General features: G+C 40.2%; 1 protein-coding gene across 6 annotated transcripts; it reads left to right on the top strand.

Moving 5' to 3' along the window:
• The first annotated feature begins 69 nt into the window (after positions 1-69).
• On the top strand, positions 70-11,014 carry MSANTD3 (Myb/SANT DNA binding domain containing 3). Of its 6 annotated transcripts, XM_085052359.1 has the most exons (5): positions 70-1,612; positions 4,965-5,047; positions 5,901-6,204; positions 6,298-6,346; positions 7,654-11,014. In XM_085052359.1, the coding sequence occupies exons 3-5, from the start codon at positions 5,932-5,934 to the stop codon at positions 8,061-8,063; spliced, it is 732 nt and encodes a 243-aa protein (XP_084908485.1). In that variant the 5' UTR covers positions 70-1,612; positions 4,965-5,047; positions 5,901-5,931; the 3' UTR covers positions 8,064-11,014. The 6 variants fall into 6 exon arrangements, with proteins under 6 accessions (XP_084908485.1, XP_084908480.1, XP_084908481.1 ...); XM_085052355.1 differs by having other exon boundaries at positions 76-369; positions 5,901-6,346; positions 7,654-9,497; XM_085052353.1 differs by having other exon boundaries at positions 76-1,612; positions 5,901-6,346; positions 7,654-9,497.
• The last annotated feature ends 10,562 nt before the right edge of the window (positions 11,015-21,576 follow it).

Raw genomic sequence — 21,576 nt, 5'->3', positions numbered from 1 at the left:
GACCTGCGGGCGGGGAGGTGAGGGAGGCGGGGAACGAGCGAGCGAGGGAGGGAGGGAGGCGAGAGGCGCTTTGTTACGAGGAGGGAGCGAGCGGGGCCGCAGGGTGGGGTTGTCCCCGCCGCCGGCGCCGGTCCCCGCGGGCGCTGGGTGACAGCGGCCGGCCGCCCGCCCAGCCTCCCCCGCCGGCGCGGCTGATGCGCCCGCATCCGCGCCGCAGCCTCCGCGCCCGCCCGCGGGGAGCGGCCGCCTTTGTGGAGCCGGGACCCGCTCGCCTTTCTCCTTCGAGCAGAAGAGGAGCTAGCGAGGAGATTAAAAAAACCCCAACAAGCTCGAGCTAATGTTTGAGAAGTTCGGGTGCGGGAGAGTCTGGTAGGATTCCTCTATTACGCCTCTTTTTGATGGATTTCAGGCAATCGTTCGGAATAACAACCTGCGTCCATTACCTTGCTTGCGGGAACTGCTTTGGATGTCCTCCATAGGTAGCGGGATGACCCGCTTAAAATCTATTTGTGTGTATCTATAGTGTAATATGATATAGATATATATATTTAAAACATTTCCGTGTGTAGCTATAGAAAATACGACAGAAGAAATTTGGGCAAAATACTGTGATTTTTTTCTAATAGGTTATCTTGTTTGTTTGCTGGATGATCCATGATAACTATTCATTTGCATTAAAGCGTGGGGGGAAAGCACCCAAGAAGATGGGATTTTTTAAAAATCTGATTAAAACGCATTTTCTGTATAGATCTCATTCATATTTGCAATATACACCTAATCACCTCGTGATTTCAACTCTCAAGGTAGGCAGGAACAGGCCTGGAACACTGGTGGAAGCTCGGTTAGGAAAACCTAACATTTGAGGAAGAACAACACGGTTTGCTGCTGGTTCTGTCATTCAAATGAAATATAAACCTGTTGTGACTAGTTTGGGTCATTGCATTTCCATGCCTTTCTTTCACCCTCAAACACTGGATGAAAAGGACAGAATTATGATTGATTTCCAATGCTGTTAATTCTGACTATGCTTAAAGTTTCACCTGCAATTTAAGTTAGAGGCATAAATTTTCTTTTCATCAATCCTTGAATATTTCTGGTATTAATTCTGTTGGCCCTGGTAGGTGAACTTCATTTTCACCCCTTGAGTGACCACAGTTTGCTCACAGACTCTTTTCTTTGGGTTTGGTTAGTGTAATCTCCTTAACGTTTGGGATAATTCTTCCACCACAACTTTCTCTCTGCATTTTCTTATGCCTAAAAAAAAAATTTCATGGACTGAAAATGCTCACACATGCCAACTTGAAGTAATTTTTTTTTCTCTTACTGGGCTTCTTTGCAACTGATTGGAGCTTGGGTGTCTGTTCAGATGTGTGCAAGCAAAATAATGCATGTGTGTGACATATTTATGAACATATGTGCATTTCCTAACTTGTGTAATTTTTTTTCAAGATGTCTTTCCAGCAGATCACAGCACATGCCTTATAGTGTTTAAAAGAAGAATGCTGCACAACATTTCACAGTAATGATAAGGAGCTGCAAGTATTTCTGTTATCTTAAAGCTGTAGAGGTTTATGTGAGAGGACAAAGACTTAGGACACTGATTTGTTTTAAGGCAAGTTGTGAATCGAGTCGTGCCAGGAGAAGATATTTAGGACAACATGCTTTCTTACTGCATGCGTGTTTTGGAGCCTAGGCATCTGTAAGTGTGGGAGAAGCTTTCCAGTCTTTGTTTCTTAGAATTTACTCTGCAACTGTCCTCAAGTGCCCACACAAATCAATCCGGTTTACTGGATGAGCTATGCACAGTAAACTACTTTCATTTCAGCACAGATTCCTACCTGGTAAATTATATCCCAGGCATATGTCCTGGAAGGATCGCTTAGCCTCGAAATGGAAATTCTGTGGGCTTGTGAGAGGCCTTTCTCATACTCTGCAGAGGAGCCAGTGGGCTGCAAGGAGGTGATTAATATGCATAAGGAAAAAAAGAGGTGAATATAAATGTATGCTGGTGTTTTGGCGCAACTTCTCGGTATTCCAAGTTCTCTGATGTCTCAGAGTGCTTTCTTGTTCACCTAATTGCAAGCGGGCTTTAATACATTGAAGCAAGCATTGTAAGGATGTAAGATCTTGAGCAGAGTCTTTCAAAACTCTTTTTCCCCCCCTGTGTAGTAGATGCATTAAACTGCCTACACCAGCCCTTGAGTTCCTTTATGCATCCTAGATCATAATCCTGGCTTCTTCACACAAAGGACACAAGTACAGTGTGTGTGATTAGGAAACAGATACTAGGAGTGTGAGGAGTGGAAGGAAAGACCAATATATTCTTCTCAGTGTAGGACCTATGTTTCCATACTTTAATATTCAGTATTTGAACTTATAACTGGGGGCTCTCAGAGGCTACCACAGTAAAAAGAATAGAAATCAATGATAGTGTAGCATGAAAGTGATACTTAAGTTTGCTCCGTCCATGAAAGATGAACTTTTATTCTAGTACATAATTTGTTAATATCTCAGAAGGCATATTTGGGAGTGCTTTAGATACTTATTGACATCAGTTGATCTCTGCCAATCTATGGAGCTAAATATTTAGCACCTGGAATCCAGAAGTCCTAGTAACATTGTCTGGCTTTTTGAACATAGTCTCCAAAATTCTGAAAATCCAGTTTTTCTAAATAAAGGGATTTTCTAAACATAAACATGTAATTATGTTTTTGTCTGAGATTCTCTCAACTTTTCAAAACTAGAAGTAATATTTACATGCATCAGTGGAAGGTAGAATCAGTCCTTTCTTATCACATGGAGCAATCCTGGTTTTTCAGGGTCTTAAGCTATTGGGTCTTGCAACTTGCTGGTAGGGCTGCATTTTATCCCATTCCTTGGAAAAACTGAGGCTAAGATAGACAACCAGTATTTAGTCCCAACAATTTAATTTCAAAGCAACTTAATGGTTTAGAATAGTTCAGTAAGTAAGTAAAATAGATCAGTAGATAGAGCTCTATTCTGTTATAGGTATCTTTATTTTATGTATACACATAAATAAAAAGAGTGGTTTCATGGAGTAAACTTGCCAGTTTTCAGTATCTTCGCTAGGATGTCAATTTCCTGACTACTTTCTTTTTCCTAATTTGTGTTTTCTTCAAGGAACTCCTGAAGCAGCTTTTCCCTCCTATTAGACCTAGACATTATAATGACTGGTATGCAATGAAAGAAGTTTCTTAGACTAGTTTGTTCTGTGGGATTATAGCTGTTTAAGAATTCTTGTCACCAGCATGTGGGGTGACTTAAGTTTTCCCAGACCATAAAAAATGACTTGATATGGTGTGACAGATGAAATATTGGATCAAGAAACTGTCTTCCTTACACTCATCCACCCAGCTCTCTTCCTTACACTCAGCCATCCAGCTCTCTTCCTTCTTCCTGCTTTTGTTTTCATGTAAAATAAACTCGCTCTTCTATGAGCAGTAGCACTATTACATTCTGTTTTCCTATGGATCTTTCCCTTGGTCCCCTAGATCCTGTCTGCTGCAAAAGCTTCAGCTCTCCCATGTCCTTGTGACACCAGGATTTGGTAAGAGAGAGCAGAACTGTGGCTATCCAGGAATCACATAGGTGCCAGCTGCCCAGTCGGGGCATGCCTGGAGATAACCCAGTCAAGCACTGACAGAAAGCACAAACCAAATGTTTACTACCTTTTTCAGCAGGAGTACAACTTAGCTACTACACTTAGGCTATTACTTACTTCACTTTGCTTCAGTTTTGTTATTCCAGGCTTTGTTCCACTGTGTCCTCTGTTCTTTGACTCCTCTTCATATTGCTGGTGTCATGATTTAACCCCTGCTGGCAACCAAGTGCTGTGCAGCTGCTCGCTCACTCCCTGCCCCTAGTGGGATGGGGAGGAGAACCAGAAAAAAAGTAAAACTTGTGAGTTGAGATAAGAACAGTTTAATAATTGAAACAACATAAAATATAATAATAACAATAATAATAATAATACTTGTAGTGAAAAGAGAGAGAGAGAGGGGAAGAAAACCCAAGAGAAACGAGTGATGTACAATTGCTCACCAACAGCAGGTCCCAGCCAACTCCCACCTCATTTATACACCGAATATGACATTTTATGGTATGGAATATCCCTTTAGCCAGACAGTTCAGTCAGCTGTCTTGGCTGTGCTTCTTCGCAGCTTCTCATGCACCTGCTCTCTGGCAGAGCATGGGAAACTGAAAATCCTAGACTTGGAATAAGTACCACTGAGCAACAACTAAAACATCAGTGTGTTATCAGAATTATTCTCTCTAAATCCAAAACACCGCACTGTACTAGCCTCCAAGAAGAAAATTAACTCCATCCTAGCTGAAACCGGGGCAGCTGAGCTTTGTCATGTTTTATGGACTACTTGGGAGGGCTGCTGTTTTTGTGTCAAACTTGGGTTCTCATTTCGATATTAGCTTGTCTGTTAGCTTTCTTTATAAATATAAGTAATTACCTTTACTGAAAGAGATGAGAATTACTATAAGTATTAAGATGTTTGGAATAAAGGAACTACAAGGATGGCACAAAGGAAGTCCTAGTGAAGTTAAGAAAAAATATATTGAGAAGAGGAAACCTGATGATGATATCTAGTCCATTGTCAAGGAATGTTATGAGAGAAGCAGTAGAAACAATGGGTGAAATACTAGAAAATTAATTTTGGGAGAGTCCTAGACTGTTAGGAATACAAATCAATTACCTTATATATGTTGTATCACAGGGTTTTATGATTAAAAACAGAAGAAATGAGAGCTAAGGCAGCATCTGTGCCCAAAATCTAAAATTAATTTGGGCTACCCTGTTACAGTGGGAAGGAATGGGGAGAAAAGTGTGAAAAGATAAAGGAAACAAAAATAGATTTTGTTGCAGAGTCGTGTGTTGTTAATTCAAGGCAACACTGCTTTATTCCTTTTTTTTTTCTTTTTCCTTTTTTCAGTGGCCAAGAATTCCCTGCAATCAGCTACTCTTTCCCTTTTGACTATGTAAATCCTTGAGAAGAGAGGCGTTTGCTGACGTGGCGTAAGTGCATAGTAGTGGCTGTATTGAGTAAGGCCAAAACTCTTTTTAGCCTGGTTGGTGGCTCCTGAGAGTGACCAGCAGCACAAATGCAGGGAAGTGCCACACATGCAAGGCCAGCAGTCAAGAGCAAAGGACCTGTACCTTGCACATAGCTGGTTTCTGCAGTTATTTCTTGTCTCATCACAACTCTTGCTGCTTCTCGGTGTTGTAATACAGGTCAGGATCCTGCTGGCTTTTGGGTATCAGCCAGGGAGGACTGAGCATGGGGGAGAACCAAGCTGACAGGTCTTTAAAAAGACAACTCACTATCATTTCTCATACAGCTTTCAAATATTGTAGATAGAGGGGAGAAATTAGTTATACACAATCAGCAAGGACAGAAGAGGATATTTGGTATACCAAAGGAAACCCAAGCATCCTGAAGGTGGCTTTAGACTTAAACCTGAAGCTGGCGAGGGCAGGATTTTGAAATTCGCGCCTCAATTCAGTACATCAAAACCTATTTGTGAGTGAAGAAGTGCAATGAACCGGAAAACAAAGAGCAAGATACTAAGTAAATACTGAGTATTTTGTATCAAGACAAACTGTAACAAGACAACTATTCATTATAGTTACTTCAGGAACTGTGTATCCACTGAAGTGGCAACACAAACCAGCATGTAATTACATAGTCTAACCTGATCGTCCCATTATGTCCTCCAGAACTGCTTGCAAGTTTTCCTAGAAAATAAAATTAATCAGAAGTTATGCTTAGGAGGGCTTTTTTTGCTGAAATACAGTTTCCTAATACTGTAACCAGTTCTAATTTGTGTTTGTTTGGTTTTTTTCCTTTTTTCTTTCATTGTTTTCATAGGAATTTTGGCTCCTTGGAGAAACAGTAGAAAATGCAAAACGAAATCATAAAGCCTGCTAAATACTTCTCAGAAGTGGAGAAGAGTGTGCTGCTTGCATTAGTTGAAAAATACAAATACGTGCTTGAATGTAAAAAAAGTGATGCAAGAACTATTGCTCTGAAGCAACGCACCTGGCAAGCACTAGCTCATGAATATAACTCACAGCCCAGTGTGTCACTGCGAGACTTCAAACAGTTAAAGAAATGCTGGGAAAATATCAAGGCACGGACAAAAAAGATAATGGCACATGAAAGGAGGGAGAAGGTAAAAAGAAGTATTAGTCCACTTATAAATACTCACATCGTAGGGAAAGAGAAGATTGCCAGCATAATGCCTGAGCAAATGTACTTTTTGCAGAGCCCACCAGAAGAAGACTCTGAATATCAGCCTGATGCTTCTAGTCAAGGTATAAATGTTGCTGTAATGATGCAAGTAGTATTGCTTTGTATGTGATTCTGCCAGTGATTCTTTTTCAGCAGTTCAGATCTCTCCACTTAGGTGTGACTGCTGGATATAGAAAAGTAATTTCAGAGTTATGATATTTCAAGATTCTGTGTATTTCTCTAGGCCTCTGGGAGTTAAACTGAGGGTTTTCACAAATTTTTTTCATCAGTTTGTGACGTATCTACTGCTTTGTGGCAAGCATCACGGTAGCTATCATGCTGACTTTCCAGAGAATGGTCCCAAGGATATCTTTATCCTATTTAAAGTATCATTTTGCTGGTTATAAAATAAATAAATAAGCCACCAGCAGCAAATTGATACGCAATTGCCTGCTGCAAGAGTTCCCTGTAGGTCTTTCCTCCTTTGTTTTCAAGGACTCAAAAGAGTACGTAAAGCCATATTTCACATTGCAGTCCACACTGGAGAAGGGCCTTTCTGAAAAAGTTCAGCACTACATTCTTCTTTGTTTGGCAAGCATACACAGGAGGAGTAATTCAATACCAGAAGGGAGGGTGGCTACAACAGCTTCTTGTAAATTTTATTATATCAGGTTCTCACACAGAAGATTGTCTTTGCTCAAAAGACAACAGTAGTTACATTGTTAGATAACATTCTTAGAATGTTTCTTTCATAATTTATTTACCATAATTGGTCATTGGGATTTGGATAGAAATGTATTTTGAGACCTTCATTTCCAGTGGTAACTATTCTGTTCCCTGAGTAATCTCTTTTATTTCAGACAAAATGGTAGAGCCTTCTCAAAGTTAGAATAATGTAATTTTTTCCAAAAAATGCACACTGCTGTGTTTATGACATCTACAACATAAATAAGGAAAGAATAAGAAATATTCTTCCTAGTATTCCCTCAGTCTTTGACATTCATGTTGATACAGCTTCACCTGAGAGTCAGACCTTTCATAAAAATATTGCAAGTCACATATGGATTTAGCTGAAATGGCTGCATTATGGTTTAGCTCCAGGCTCAGGCACCTAAATTCAGGTGTCCACTTGTAAGTGTCTACATTCACTTTAAACTTCTGAACTCCCACTGTAGCCATGGAGGTCGATCAACAGAGCCCCAAGTGGTTTAGTTCAGCCCATGATGCTCTTAGTATTCTGTGGAAGAATTGCATTATGCAATGGTTCCTGTGATTTTCTACTGGAGCACAAGGTTTAGATGCACATACCAGTAACTTATACTATCACATTTCTGTTTCTTGAAGGAGGGAAAGAGAATACTATAATACTTTTTCTGCCTTTGTTTTGCAGAGTCATTTGTTGTGTCAAACAGAGAACTTTGTGATGAAGAGAAAGAGCTGGTACATTTTCCTGTATGTGAAGGTACCTCCCAACCTGAGCCTTCATGTTCTGATGTCAGAATAGCAGCAGATAAGAACTACAGAAGTAAAGCGTCTCAGGAAAGTGCTCTGAAAAAGATGCATGAGGAAGAACATCATCAGCAAATGTCAATTTTGCAACTGCAGCTAATCCAAATGAATGAAGTTCATGTGGCAAAGATACAGCAAATAGAAAGAGAGTGCGAGATGGCTGAAGAAGAACACAGGATAAAAATGGAAGTGCTAAATAAAAAGAAAATGTATTGGGAGAGAAAACTGCAGACCATTACAAAAGAATGGCCTGTATCATCCTATAACAGACCCTTTCCCAATTCACCTTAGAACAGAGAAGGGCAGAGTGTCATTCTGATTCAGCACATTTATGAGTAACACGCACTGGAAAGAGGGATTTCTACTGTGAATGTACAGTGACAGGATTGGTGCCTGGCTGATAGTGAACACACTATGACTCTTAATGTTTAGGGAAACAGTGGTATAGTCCACCAAGAGGAAAACTCTGTTGTTCATTTGTAGGTAGGTCTGATTTGTTTAACTCACAGACATGCACAGTGTTCTAAAATGTGAACGTATTTTCCCCTCTCAGAACACCCTTGATCCTTGTGAAATTTAAGGTGCTCTGGGTATTCTTACATTGGGTATACTTAAGAACACTTAACGGCTTTAAACATCAGGCTGTAGTGTTTGTTTTTGATTTCTGTCTCTTCCTATCTACCATTTCCCAAATGAAGGCAAGAGATGGAGTTGCTCTCTGCTATTGAGACAAACTGTGATTGACAGGTACCAGTTGGATCATTACGCTGAGGCTTAGGGAAAATAAACTAGTTAATACAGTCCATAACTTATTCTTCATAGAAAATGTGAAAATGAAGGAAGTAGCAAGAGGGACACTGTAGTAACAGCCCTTTCCTTCTGAAGAACAGTGATATTTCCCAGCTGACTAGCTGATTGAGAGAATGGTTGTGGACTGGCCTCCAGCTGTTTAAGCCTTGACACTTGAGAAGTTAAAAAGAAGGTGAGACTTCCTCAAAAGCCACTGTCTTTGTTCTTTCATTTCCAGGCCCATCTTGTATTGAAGTGGGATACTGAAATAAGAGGGTCAAATGCTGCTGCCAGCACTGTGCTGTTCACCTGGAGTAATTCTGAGGGGAAGAGCTTTTTATCAATTCATAAAGTTCTGAAAATGCAGTGAGCCAGCCAGTCCATTGGCAAAGTCTCCCTCTATCTTCCTATGCAATACTTGATGGTGTAACACCTAGCTTGAGTATCTCTCCTTAGCTAGAAGAAAAGACTGAGTCTCACCCTCTTTTCCTTCTCATAGGGTGGGAAGCAGTTCAAGGGAATCATTCCTGTCTTGAAGGACTATTCTGTTCTGTTTTGTTTTGTTCTGTCCTGTGTGTTATGGTGGTGTGTTTCTTGCCTTTGCTCTCAGTGAGGGGTGATGGACATGATTTGTATGAAGGCATTCACATGAAGGTCCCCACAGATTTTTGGACATCCAGAATAGTAGATGGTAGGAAAGCACAAATAAAGATAATCCTTACCCTGGCAATCATTTATTCTAGTGGGGCAAGAGTTAAGAAAATATGAAATGCAGAACCCTGCAAGGATTTGTAAGAACTCCTGGAGTGTGAAAACCTGTTTTACAGGAAGGTGTACAACCATCATTTGAAGCAGTGAGAGAAATGAACAAAACCATAAATTTTCATTGAAAAATCTGAGTATCACATTATTCAATAAAGTATTTTCAGATCATGACTCATGAGGGCAAGTCCGTACTGTGAGCAATATATTCGGAGTATGTTACAAAGCATACATTCCCAGTTACACTCTTATCTCTTTCCCTGGGTGTTCTTTCTGGTGGAATGAGTTCTTTTTGGCTTTGTTTTGGATTGAGTAGGGGTTTGTGTGTGTGTGTGTATGTGTGTTTCCTTTTTTTGACCTGCTTTCACTGCTGGTGATTCATCTTTGCGAGTACTGCCATTATCAACCACAGGACTTGCTCTGGTTAACACTGTGGTACTTGCTAACCTGTGAAATGTGCTAACACCAGCAGTCACAATGGGAGCTATTTATTACAAGTCATTTTATATGACAGAGAAAAAAAAATATGCTGAGCTGCTGCAAGATAAAAAAATAGTCCCTGGATAAAATCTGAAGACAGATCTTTTTGACTGCAAACTCAATATTCCTATAAATTTGCTGTGTGAAGGAAGCACAGGAATTCCAAAGAAGGATATTGTTATGGGCACTTTTTTTTTTCCCTGTGGAATGGAAACACTTTTGGAAGGTATAATAATGGTAGAGGCAAAAGAAAAGTAGAAAGAAGTGAGGACCTTTTTGTTCTGAGATTGCATTCTGTGGTCTAGAAGATGAGTCAGTTATTTGACTGGTTGAGATAATTGTTCAGGCACCATCCAGAAAAAAAGAGCAGGGAAGATGTTTGTCTTAAACAATGAAGGGATTCCTTCTGCACTGGTTCTAAGTGAAAATAATTTCAAATTATGGAGTGGAAACCAGGTGTTAAAAGGTGATGAATGGAGACAATTTCAGCACTGTGAAGACGGCAAGAATAGAGAGACAATCCAGGTCTAGAGAGTCTCATGAAAATTATGAAATAGTCAGAGAGGCTCTCAAAAAATGTGAGTTAAAGATACTTTGAACTGGAACTTATACCATTGCTCCTGAGAGATTGTTTTATTTTTATATTTAAAAATCCTTTAAAATAAGCATGTTTTCAAACTGTACTAAGTGGGCAATGCCTTGCTTCTTGGTATATTTTCTTATTCTGAGAACAAAAGTTACAGTTCTTAGGCTGAACAATAGACCCTTTGAATTCAGGTTCTATTTAAAAGAAAGAAGATCATAAGATAAACATTAGAAAGAGCCAAGAGGAAGATATGAAAGAAAGAATGATCATTACATTCATAGGGGAAGAATGGGAATGTTACACCTAAGATAAATTATACAGGATGGTTTTGTGGTACAGGCAATAGATGGTTCACAGGTGATGCAGGCTTTTGCTTTCCCATTTGTACTTGACTGTTGGTTGCTGTAAGATTGGGTGATAGACACAGGAAAATGTAAAAGATAACAAGAGGAAGTAATGTATCTCCTTGCCAGACTTTGGCTTTATAAAGTGATTGCTGTGGTAGAACTGAAGTTACCTGAGAAATTACTTGTACCCTTTTTGTTGTTGCAATTTCTTCCTCTGGTATTAGGGTTTATATTTTCTTGTGTTTGACTTTTATGTAATATAGCCATCTCAGACAATATGTCCTTTTGTTCCTCTCCTTTTTTTGCTAGCTTGCATTATTCAAATATTTTTACATAACTGTGTTTTCTTGTTAACCATTTGGCCAAGCTATAGATGCATATTCTCAAGGATTTTCCACAGATAGAATACAGCAGTATTTTAAGAAGAACATGCCTGTACTTCTCTGGATTTGCTATACAGGTTTTGTCAAGAATGAACTTAAAAGATACACAGGGCAAAATGATCCCTGCTTAACTCCATAACAAAAAACGTGTACCAGACATGTAGTGGCCATTGTTCTCAGCCCTCTATATTCTTGTGAAGAGAAACAATGACATTCCAGTCAAGGTGCGGTAAATTCCTTTATGCTCCCCAAATTGACTTGAGCCTGGCTCCAGGGGCTGTCTCTCCTTGAAGGTCATCTAATTTGTTGCCTAGTATAAATGTCTTCATTTGTTGATTTTTTTTCTCTCCTGCATTTATTCCTTAGGTCTCTGTTCCCCCTTAGTTTTTTTAACCAGCAAAAAGAGCAGGGGATTTCATTCAGAGCTATGCGCTTTGCTCTTTCCTTCCTCTTTTCCAGACTGCCCATATCCCACGATTTGAACATGAAGTGGGTGCTCCTCTGTCATCACCTTCCCCTTCCATGCAAAGCATGGTTAGTTAGCCTTTTCCACACAGCTGCCAGTACATTATGGATTCTCCACACAGGCTAGGAAACACGTTAGAGGGTTTTGATGAGAGGTTAGTATTAAAAGAGATTTGTATGGAGAAGAGCACTTTCTCCATTCCAGCTCCATGTAATTTGGGAGGACAGTCTGTGACCACAAAGTCATTCGTCTGGACCAGACCTAATTCAGGGTGCTGAAACTGTGTAAGTGGCTCTTCTGATTCTTCCTAAATCCTTGGGATTCTGCAGAAGTTAGGCTTGAGGTTTCCTTGTAACAAACTTCCTTTTTTCTCGGTAGTTGAAGAGTCTCAGTGGAATCCTTTCACAGGTATATCCTCAAATCAAAGTTCTTACCTTGACAAAGGAAAAAACCCATCCTGCCATCTGTTCTACTACTTCTTTCAATGCCCAGACTGCTTTATCACCAGAGCAAGGGATCTTGCTGCTTGCCATAAATCCTCTCTCAGAAGCTCCTTCCTACACTGCAGAGATGTGTTTAAGCAGGGCTGAAAGCACAGCCCTCTCCAGCCACTGCTGGGAGAAGTGATCCTTACAGAGCAGGCGCACCTCTGAGCTCAGAACTCAGATTTTGGTCTCAGCACTCAGACTTCAAACTATTGCTACTCAGGGTCACAGTATTCCCCCTGCAGCCCTGTGACCAAAGAAAGAAGGATGGCTCAGGGCTACCTTTTTCTGAGCATGTGGTACAGCTGAGGATGTTGTGCTGAATTTTGTTTAATAAGCATTCCTCTCTGTGTGTTTCCAGTACCAAATTTTAGCAGTCTCCCAAGGATTTTTAAGATTGCATAGTTGTTTTTCCATGATCTTTTGCAGATATATTTTTTCTGGATGTAGTTGCAGTGGCTTTTATGTGTCCTTTTCCGTCTTCCCCACTGGCATTGTAATGCTTCTAGTTTTGCTCTGAATCTCTGTGGTTTCAGTCTGTACAAACACACGTTCATGTAGTTTTCAGGTATTTTTCTCATTATGACATTGAAATAATAAACTGCTACACATTTATACATTGTTATTCTGTGGGCAGGGGAATTACATGCAAATCTTAAAATAACATCTAACTGAATTTTTTTTCCAGACAAGTCCCTCACAAGCAGTCCTGTGATATCGTATTTTGAGCTAGTTTGCTATTTTTGAAAGACTGATACCCCTTAGCTTCTTTCACAACATAATTACCTGTCTTTCCACATTATTTTTCTGTTTCTTCTCAAAACAGCTGACTGTACATTCACACATCGTCAACATGAATTCTGTACGTTTGATGAAATGGAAGATGAGCATAAGAATAAGATAATATATTTTCCAGTGAAAGCAAGCACTGGTCTCTGTTTCTGGTATCACAGATTGAATTCTGTGCTGATGATCAGCTTGATTCTTTTATGTCTAAACAAGGTGCATGTAAAAATGTGGACAGATTGCTGGACTTAAAACTAGAGCTATAAAATAGAAATGTACTAGCTGTGGCTCTGAGCATTCTACTGTTCTGGTGGTGAAGGGATTAGGCATCTGACAACATCATCAGTCATGTTAATAACAAATTCAAAACTTGCAGAGGCCAAAAAAAAAAAGAAAAAACAGGGAGCAGGATGGTTTTCAGAATGAGTCAAAGTGAAGACAGCTCTTAGCTCTCCCAAGAGGGAATGTTGTCACACATGTCAAACACTTTCCCCTCATGGTCTTCTCTTTCCTTTGAGACTCTGGACACCTCTATCACAGCATTCACAAGTGCCTGACAGTAAGAAAAGTAATCAATTTCAAGTAGGAATCCTGCCAGAGTTATTAGTTACTCTTTGTAAAACTGAAGTTGGACAGTTTTCTGAGACTACATTATCCAGACACACATGCACACTCACTGTGGAAAACTCTGTGAAATCTGTCCAGCACGTAGTCTGCCAAACAGCATAGGATATACAGCAAGGAAAAGGAAAACTAGTCCACTCCATGGCTGTGGGTTACAAAACTGTTGTATTCAGCAAGGATGTGTGGATGGATCTCACCAGACGGTCAACCTCTCTAAGAATAAAGAAGTACTTTTGCCAAATCTTCTAGTCTGCCAGTACAGACACACACACACACACACACAAATAAATTTTTTAAAAAATTAAAAAATCAAGCACTCAAATAGCTACAAGCAATCTGTTCCCTTCTTGATGAAGTGCTGGCTAGATACAAATCCTACACTACACGTATATGTATTTAGGGAAACAAGTCTTTAATAAAGCGAGATAGCTTTGTAGATTATCCTTTTTTAACTTAGGTGAGTTTTTAAAATGTTGATTGGGATTGTTTTCCTTTTGTTCAGTCCAGCTTCAGAATAGCTGTGTGCTCCAGTCTCTAACCAATGGTTAGAGCACCTCATTAATCAAATTTATTTGGCAAGAGAGTTGAAGTGGGTTTGTATTCAGCACAACTTGAGATTGATTGTATTCCACAAATCTTCAGATATTCCTTTTGTTCTTGGAGACACCTGAATTTGAAACTGGAATTATACACCAATTTAGTAGTAATTTACTTTTTATATGGCACTTACAAGTTGGCATATGAGCTGCTCACGTTGTGCCCATTATTTGGTCACGTACAGAACCCTTTTCTTTTCTTAGAGTTATGCCCTGAAATTATGTACTGTACCACAAATGGACCGGTTGAATTGTCCACATAAATTCCTGCCACACATTTTGTGTCACACTGCAGTGGAGGGGGTGAAATCCTGCTTCTATTTAATTGTGGAGTTTTGAAATTTTACCTGTTACTCTCAAGAAACCTTAGTTAAAAATTATTTTGTTCTGTTGGACACCTATGTGTTCCCACTGATCAGCCCTTCAGCCCAATGAAGTGCTTGGCTTTATAACTATTTGAATTCTAATCCCATGGACTGTGGAAAATCTGAATTGACATGCACCACATAAATTCCATTTATTTGAAAAAAGATCTTATAAATACTGACACTCTGAAAAGTGCAAATTAGGGAGGTGATGTGATGAATTTGGTATTTAAACAAGGGCAGAAATTTTAGCAGGCTGGGAGTTTTCAGTGCTGACCTAAAAGCGAGGTTCAACCACTGCTTTGGGAATGATAATATCCAATATAAATATTACCTTATCTCCAACTTTCCATCTAAAATGAGGCATAATGAGAAGTCCTTGCCAAATAAAGCAACATTGGTTTCCAAAATGTACTTAATTTGCTTTCAATTGCTGGTCTGCATGAGGGCTCTGAGGCTGGAATGTGTGTTACATTGCACTCCTTTGGTGGCTGAGAGCATAAGAAGGTTCCCCCTACTGATTTTATCCTGTTCCTCTCAAATGCAATACTCCTACTGGGATATACTTAGCCACACGGTGGTGCCAGTTGAACCATGGCAAGGTGCTCATATTCTCAAGTCTTCTGGCATCTTTTCAAGTTTTCTGGCAAATATGCAGTGGTGGATGTATTTGAATAAAAAATAGGAGGTTTTAGCCAGGAGGAACCACTGTCATTGCTAACTCAGCCACTGAGTGACACATTGAAAAGCTAGCAAATTTACAGGTATAGTCAATAAATTATCGCAATGGTGTTTTGTCTCAGCCAATTAAAACATTGTCTTCTGTGGTAAATTTTGCTTTTACTTCTCTAGTAGACTAATAAATAAGTTGCATGCTTCCAATTTATACTTCCACAATCCCACTGAAGCCAGGACATGTCTCAGCACTGTTCCATGACCTCAGCAGATGAGTGTTGATCTCTGCTCTCAATCTGGTCCAAATGCCGCAGCTACCAGCTCTGCTTCTGTAAATCCAACACAAGTGTACTGTCAGGGAGCCAGGCTGAGAACATCACACGTGGGAAAAGACTGGCTTAAACTTAGGCCCTTCACTTATACCCAGCATGGACATGAGTGGTTCAAGCCCCACAGCACAGCAAACTTAAGCCCACATCATGCCACAGCTTCAAACACAAGTAAGGACACAGTGACAGCAGTGGGCAACTTTAATGATCCATAAAAAAGGCTTTGGGTGGTAAGCAATTGATTTTTTTAAATTGTTGTGCATTAAAATGCTCCAAATCATGGGGCAGCTTGAAATTATGCCCTGTCAGCATCCAACTACCAAGAGCAATAAATTAAGAGAGCTTCAGTCTGACAGATGTTGTTTTCTGTTACGATTTTTAAATAATGCAAAAAAAACCTAAGCCAACTGTGTTAATCCATGCCCACATAGATGTATACAGAAATTCAACCAAATAATATATTTTTTGTAATATATTGTATTTTCAGCTATATGTGGACTTTTGTGTTTGTATATACTTCCCACTTTTTTTCCTTAGACAAGAGTCTAAGGTTAAATAATGGGAGACCTTATCATCATCTTCTCAAGATGCAGATATTAAGACATCTTAAAGTATCTGAAAAAAAAGTTCTGGTAATCCATAAATGCATAATCTTCCCCTATTTTGCATGTATATTTCACCAGTGCGGAAACTGGACCTGAATTCATTTGGTCAAAGAGACTGCAAGGATCCTCTGAAAACCTCTGAAAGTGGTAATCTTTCCATGTGTGCTCAGGGGGCTCGGGATCCCTACAGTCCAAATGCAGAGGCACTAAAAACTGGACCTCTGAAATATTGCCACCACAGGAGCTTGACAACCTCAAGGAGAAACCTGAATCTAGGCACTGCTCACTGGCATTTTTGTATAAATGGTCACATAATTAGAAAACAACGGTTTCTTTATACTGTGTTGTATGTGACATTAAATACTGTTGTATTTTAACAATATGTAAAATTACATCTTGTCAAGTTTGTGGTCATGCTCAGTAAGAATCTGAAACAGAATTAGCACTTAAATACTGGGCTATTTGTCATAAGATACTGAAAATGTATGCGCTCTTTCTGATTCTGAGTATTTTAATGGAGTTTTAGATGGTATCTCTTGTGGCCTTTGCCTTTTATTAGCAACAGTTTCCTGGGGTTTGCTTTTTAAATTGTGCTGAAAACTATACATCATTAAGATCTCCTTTTTAGCCCAATGGTAGCCACTATGTTGATCTGATTTTCCTAGCATGTTGTCTGCCCAGTCACCTCACCAGTTTTCAAGTGTTGTTTTAGTGCTTTAGTGCCTCAGACCAAAGCTGGTTCTGCCCTACATGGAAGTAGCTTCTGAAATTCCTTTAAACACACTTTTTTGTCTTGTTGTTTTTGATTAATAAAAAATACACAGATTATAGTTTGAATCTCTAAGAATATCATAGTATGTCTGAGTCCTTAGAAATGTGCTGAATGGAGTTTTCATTATCTTTATTGTGTAGCTAATTTTCATAGCAAATTCTTTGTTTTTCACACAGAAACAGAGAGTAAAAGCAGAAAAAATAGGGCCTTAAAATACATACTTTCTCCTGGCTGGAGATATATGAAATGCAACAAGAAGTACACTGTGGGAAGAAATTTAATAATTGTTTAAGCCAGGGGAATCTCTGTATGTCTGAAACCCACAGTGTATATAATAAGGGTGACTAGCTGTACATTTTAGTGCCTTGTTTTTTTGTAAAATTTTTAATTATAAATTACTAAACATAAATAATTATGAATTTCTGAGAAAACATATCTAAATATTGCTAATAGAAACTGCATATTCACAGAAGCGTCAATAAATCACCATTTATTATTGCACATTAATTAGATGAGATTTTTAGTCTCCATTCTTTCAGGGATGTTTTCAAATAATGTCATTTAATTTACACACAACTGTACTATTTCTGTCTCTTAAACTAAACTCCATGCAACTGCATGGAACAGAGAAACTTTCTTAGTTGCACTGTCAAATTTTGTGGGAGAAAGTGCTGCTTGTGAGGCCTGTTGTACATATTCACCACAGAACTTTAATTTGGTTTGATTAAGTGCTGATACAGTCAGAGGTTCCTCTCAAATGTTCTCCCTTGAGACTGATGGGCAGGTCAGGTTTGAATGTGAGTTAAGCACCAGCAGTTTGCTTCTGGGCAGCCTGTGCTGGGCACTGCTGGGCAATAAAAAGAATTGGTTCCTTCTAAGAGAACCTTAACAATCTCATTTCAAAGACTATGTAGAAATTCAGGAAACTAAACCGTGCTGTGACACATCCAAGAAAGCTAAAATCTGTCCCACTCACGAGCAGCAAGATGAACAGTGCGTTTGAAATCCCACACGGCTGAGTGCTTAGAAAGAAGGAGAGGAGAGGGAGATTAATAAGTGGATAACCTGACTTTTCTCCCTGCTTCTCTAGGTTTTTCTGTGCAGACCCAATATGCTGAAAGCCACGTTGGTATGGGACAATTTCTCAGTGGTGTCTAGTCTATGCCACATGTAGACATTGATAGTGAGTATTCCAATGTCCAGAGGAACTGGGATGCAGCCAGAGACAGCTGGATTCATGTACATAAGACCATGCAAAAGCTGTTCTGGGTCAGGCCACAGCTCCATCTAATCCAGTGTCCTGCCTACAAAAGGGGCTAGGAGCATCTGCCCTGTAAAAAGTTAAAATAAACACAAGTGTACAGTGTTTCATAGCATGCACTGCTGCATGAGGCAGCAAGTCTGTGAGACCACAATGGAATCTTGGTATATAATGATCTTTAATGGATTTTTCTTGTAGAAATCTGTGCAAGGTATTTCTGAAGCTGTGTAAACTAAAGCAACAATGTATTCCAAAGCCAAAATATAAGTGGAGGGAAGAAACACCTTTCTTTATTAACTCTAAAGACAAATGCTGCTAATTTAGTTTGCCACCCTCTCTATCCATATGTAACATTGAGTTAGGAGCTCATAGATCCTAAATCTGGTTCAAATAAGATAAGGGCTAATAATAATAACAGCTTGTTCAGTCCATTTCTCTTACAGAAACAGAAGGTTCATTTTAATTGGTAGAGAAAAATGTTAGCAATGCTCTTCCAGTTTTTGGTCAGAAGACAACAAATACTTTCATGAGATATGAAAGGAAAGAGCAAGAGTAGCATAATTATATATAGAAGTAAGGACAGAACTTCACTCTGGTAGTTTTCAAGCAGACGCTCTTCATTTCAAATTGTTTGCTCTTTTTTTTTTGCTAACTCATTTTCAGTAAGAAGCAATAGTTACCCTAAGTTAAAAAAGCCTTTGTGCTAGATGATTGCTTTTGGCCAGCAGAGTGCTCCTCAAACAATTTCATCTTATTGAAGATTTCCTGAATGTGACCACAGGACAGCAAAAGGCAGGTTTGAAGGCTTCTGTCTACAACCTTTATCTTACTACTTTGGATTCCTGAGCAGAAGTAGCCAGGTTTGTGGCTGATGACACCATTAAACTCAACAGTTTTTCCTTGTAATCAAATCACTATGATTCAGTACAGTATGCCATAATCAGGAATTTTTTTTTCAGATAATTTGAATGTTCCATTATAAAGGTAAAACTATGAACTGAAGGATCTCATATGACATATGGTTATAAACCTGGCTGGTTCCCTGAAGTGGCAGTTACTGCCATGCTGCCACCATACCCCTTTATTTTCTAAACCAGCTGGGTTGGGAAGTTGCACACTGCCCATTCTTGGTGGCAAAGTGAAGAGAACAACACAAGCACAGTTCAAATGGGAAATAAATGTACTCGCTGGCAGTAAGAGCATTATTTATCAAACAGAAGGAAATGGAAATAGATAGTAATAAATATAGACAAGAAGTTAATGAGGTTCAACAGTAATAAATAAAAAGTGGGAAAAGAAGTCTTGGCCAGGAGACCTGAATACAAGAAGAGAGTTTCTGAGGTGTATAAGACAGAGAACAAAACCACTTAAAATTTTAAACTATATATTCCTATTAGTATATGCCAATGGTTAATTGTTATTGACACAGAAAAGGAAACCATTAAAAGTATGGTTTTATGTATTTAGAAAACAGTGAGATATTATTTTATGGGTGATGACTGACTTGTCATATGAGGATGGCTAAGAACCCCACAGTCCTTTCTACAGAAACAGAACATTAGATTTCTTCTAGAAGGAAAGACTAAATTTGGAGGGTTGGGGTTTTTTCATTAAAATGTTCAGGACACTTGTACCAGAAGTCCTAGGAATAATAGCTGACCATTACTGCTCAACTGATACTCATCTTGGAAGACTGGGAAAATTCAGAAACCTGGAAGACCACTGATGGTTGCTAGTTGAGGAAAGGGTAGCGAGGGAAAGGTGTGTGTAACTAGCGTTCCTTTACAAAAAAACCCAAAACCCACAGCCTTATCAAATTAATCTGGTTTTGTTCTTAGGCAAAGTCAGAATTGTGATAAAAAAGATAACTGCGCTGATAAACATCACGTGGACATTGATAAACTCCTTGCTTCTGTCTAGCGTGATTTACAAAAAAGAAACAGTCCAAATTAAATGGCCTAAAATCTCCTTACCTGACAGGCATAAAAACACTTGAAAAGCAGTTGTTGGTCAAAGCTTTCTCTAGAAATGTTCCACAGGCATTAGCAGCAGGAGTAATCTTGAAGAATGTGCAAGTTATGGCTGTCATTTACAGTTGGCACCAACTTTGCCAAGAGAGTGGTGACAGGGCAAGGCACGCACATGTTACAGCCTGGCTTGTTTCGTGAGATGGACCAGTTCACGGAAACGTCTCAAAGCAAAGACAAAACTCTGAATTTGGAACTGGCATGCAGAGGCTACAGGGACAAGCCTGTACTCTGAGTCAGTAGTGTTTCTGGATCACTGGGGCAGGCATCTGTCAGGGTCTCCTGAGAATTTGCACCAGCAAAGAGGATTAAGAGGAAACATAAAGGCAGGATGGTGGTAAGACATGGAAGTGCTGTCTACATAGCCCTGGGGAGTCCAGCAACAAAATACTGTTGTACCTCACACCTACACTTCACACCGATGAGGGTGCTGATGTGAGCCCTCAAAGCGATGGGTGAGAGAGGATGTGCTATATCAGCCATCCTTAACGGGAGCAGTCTCTAGGGGTTGTAAATTGGAATTTTGTGAACTAGCATCAGCTGAATGCATAATAAATCCACTCAGGATTAAAAAAGATTGCTGAAAGGCTTTTTAATTAGAAAAAAAAAGAATCAAAAGGAGCTCTAGCAGAGTAATCCTGAGAGCGAGAAGTGATGGGCAGCCAACCCGCTGTGAGGATCACCTCGCAGGTAATACCCGCGGCTGCTCCTCGTTCCGATGCCGTCCCGCTGAGACCAGGTGCCTTTCCCGGGAGCGGGATAACTCAGTCCTGGCCTGGATCCAGAGGCAGCGGGTGGCAGAGGACCAAAGGCCATTCCCCGGGGCAGTGCGGATCCCGGGTCTCGGCCCTGCCCGCTCCCTCCAGCGGGCGGCAGCCGCGGGCCGGGGCGGCGGGAGCGCTCCCGGCGGGAATCGGCTCCTCCCGGGGCAGCGGCACATCCCCGGCCCTGCCGGCCCTGAGCGGGAAACCTGCTCCGGGCGAGCATCTCCCAGGTGCTCCGCCGGCATCCCCCGGCTACCCGCGGCAGCCACCGAGCTGTCCCCCACCGAAATGTCTCCTCAAAGCGGGGCAGGGATGCTGCGCTGGGGGTGGCGGTGCCGCTGCCATGGACGCGGCTGTTTTAAAATTTATTTCCTCGCCCGTGCTGGAAGCCAAGCCAGCATCTTTATTTCGTTTCAGCCTAAGCCGGTGAGGGACTGGTTTACACTGGGAGAAGATCAATCACTTCCCTAGAGAAATCAGTACTACACACTGCCTATATTTAGCCTGCTGTACTTTGCTTGCAAGCCGAGTTAGACTCAGCAAGGCTTTCCACGAACTTTGGCTACTTCCACTCAACTAAATTCTAAGCTTTTGTGGGTTTAACACAAAACCAGAACGAGGGGAACACATTGCAGGTGAAATCCTCCAAATTTTCAGCCTGTGGAAGTGTTCCCATTGATATTGGGCTCCAGGAAATCCTCC

Source organism: Lichenostomus cassidix, chromosome 2, assembly GCF_008360975.1.
Source record: "Lichenostomus cassidix isolate B80296 chromosome 2, HeHo_3.0, whole genome shotgun sequence".
Lineage (NCBI taxonomy): Eukaryota > Metazoa > Chordata > Aves > Passeriformes > Meliphagidae > Lichenostomus > Lichenostomus cassidix.
Note: the sequence above shows the minus strand (reverse complement) of the source record. Positions and strands in the feature narration are given on the sequence as shown.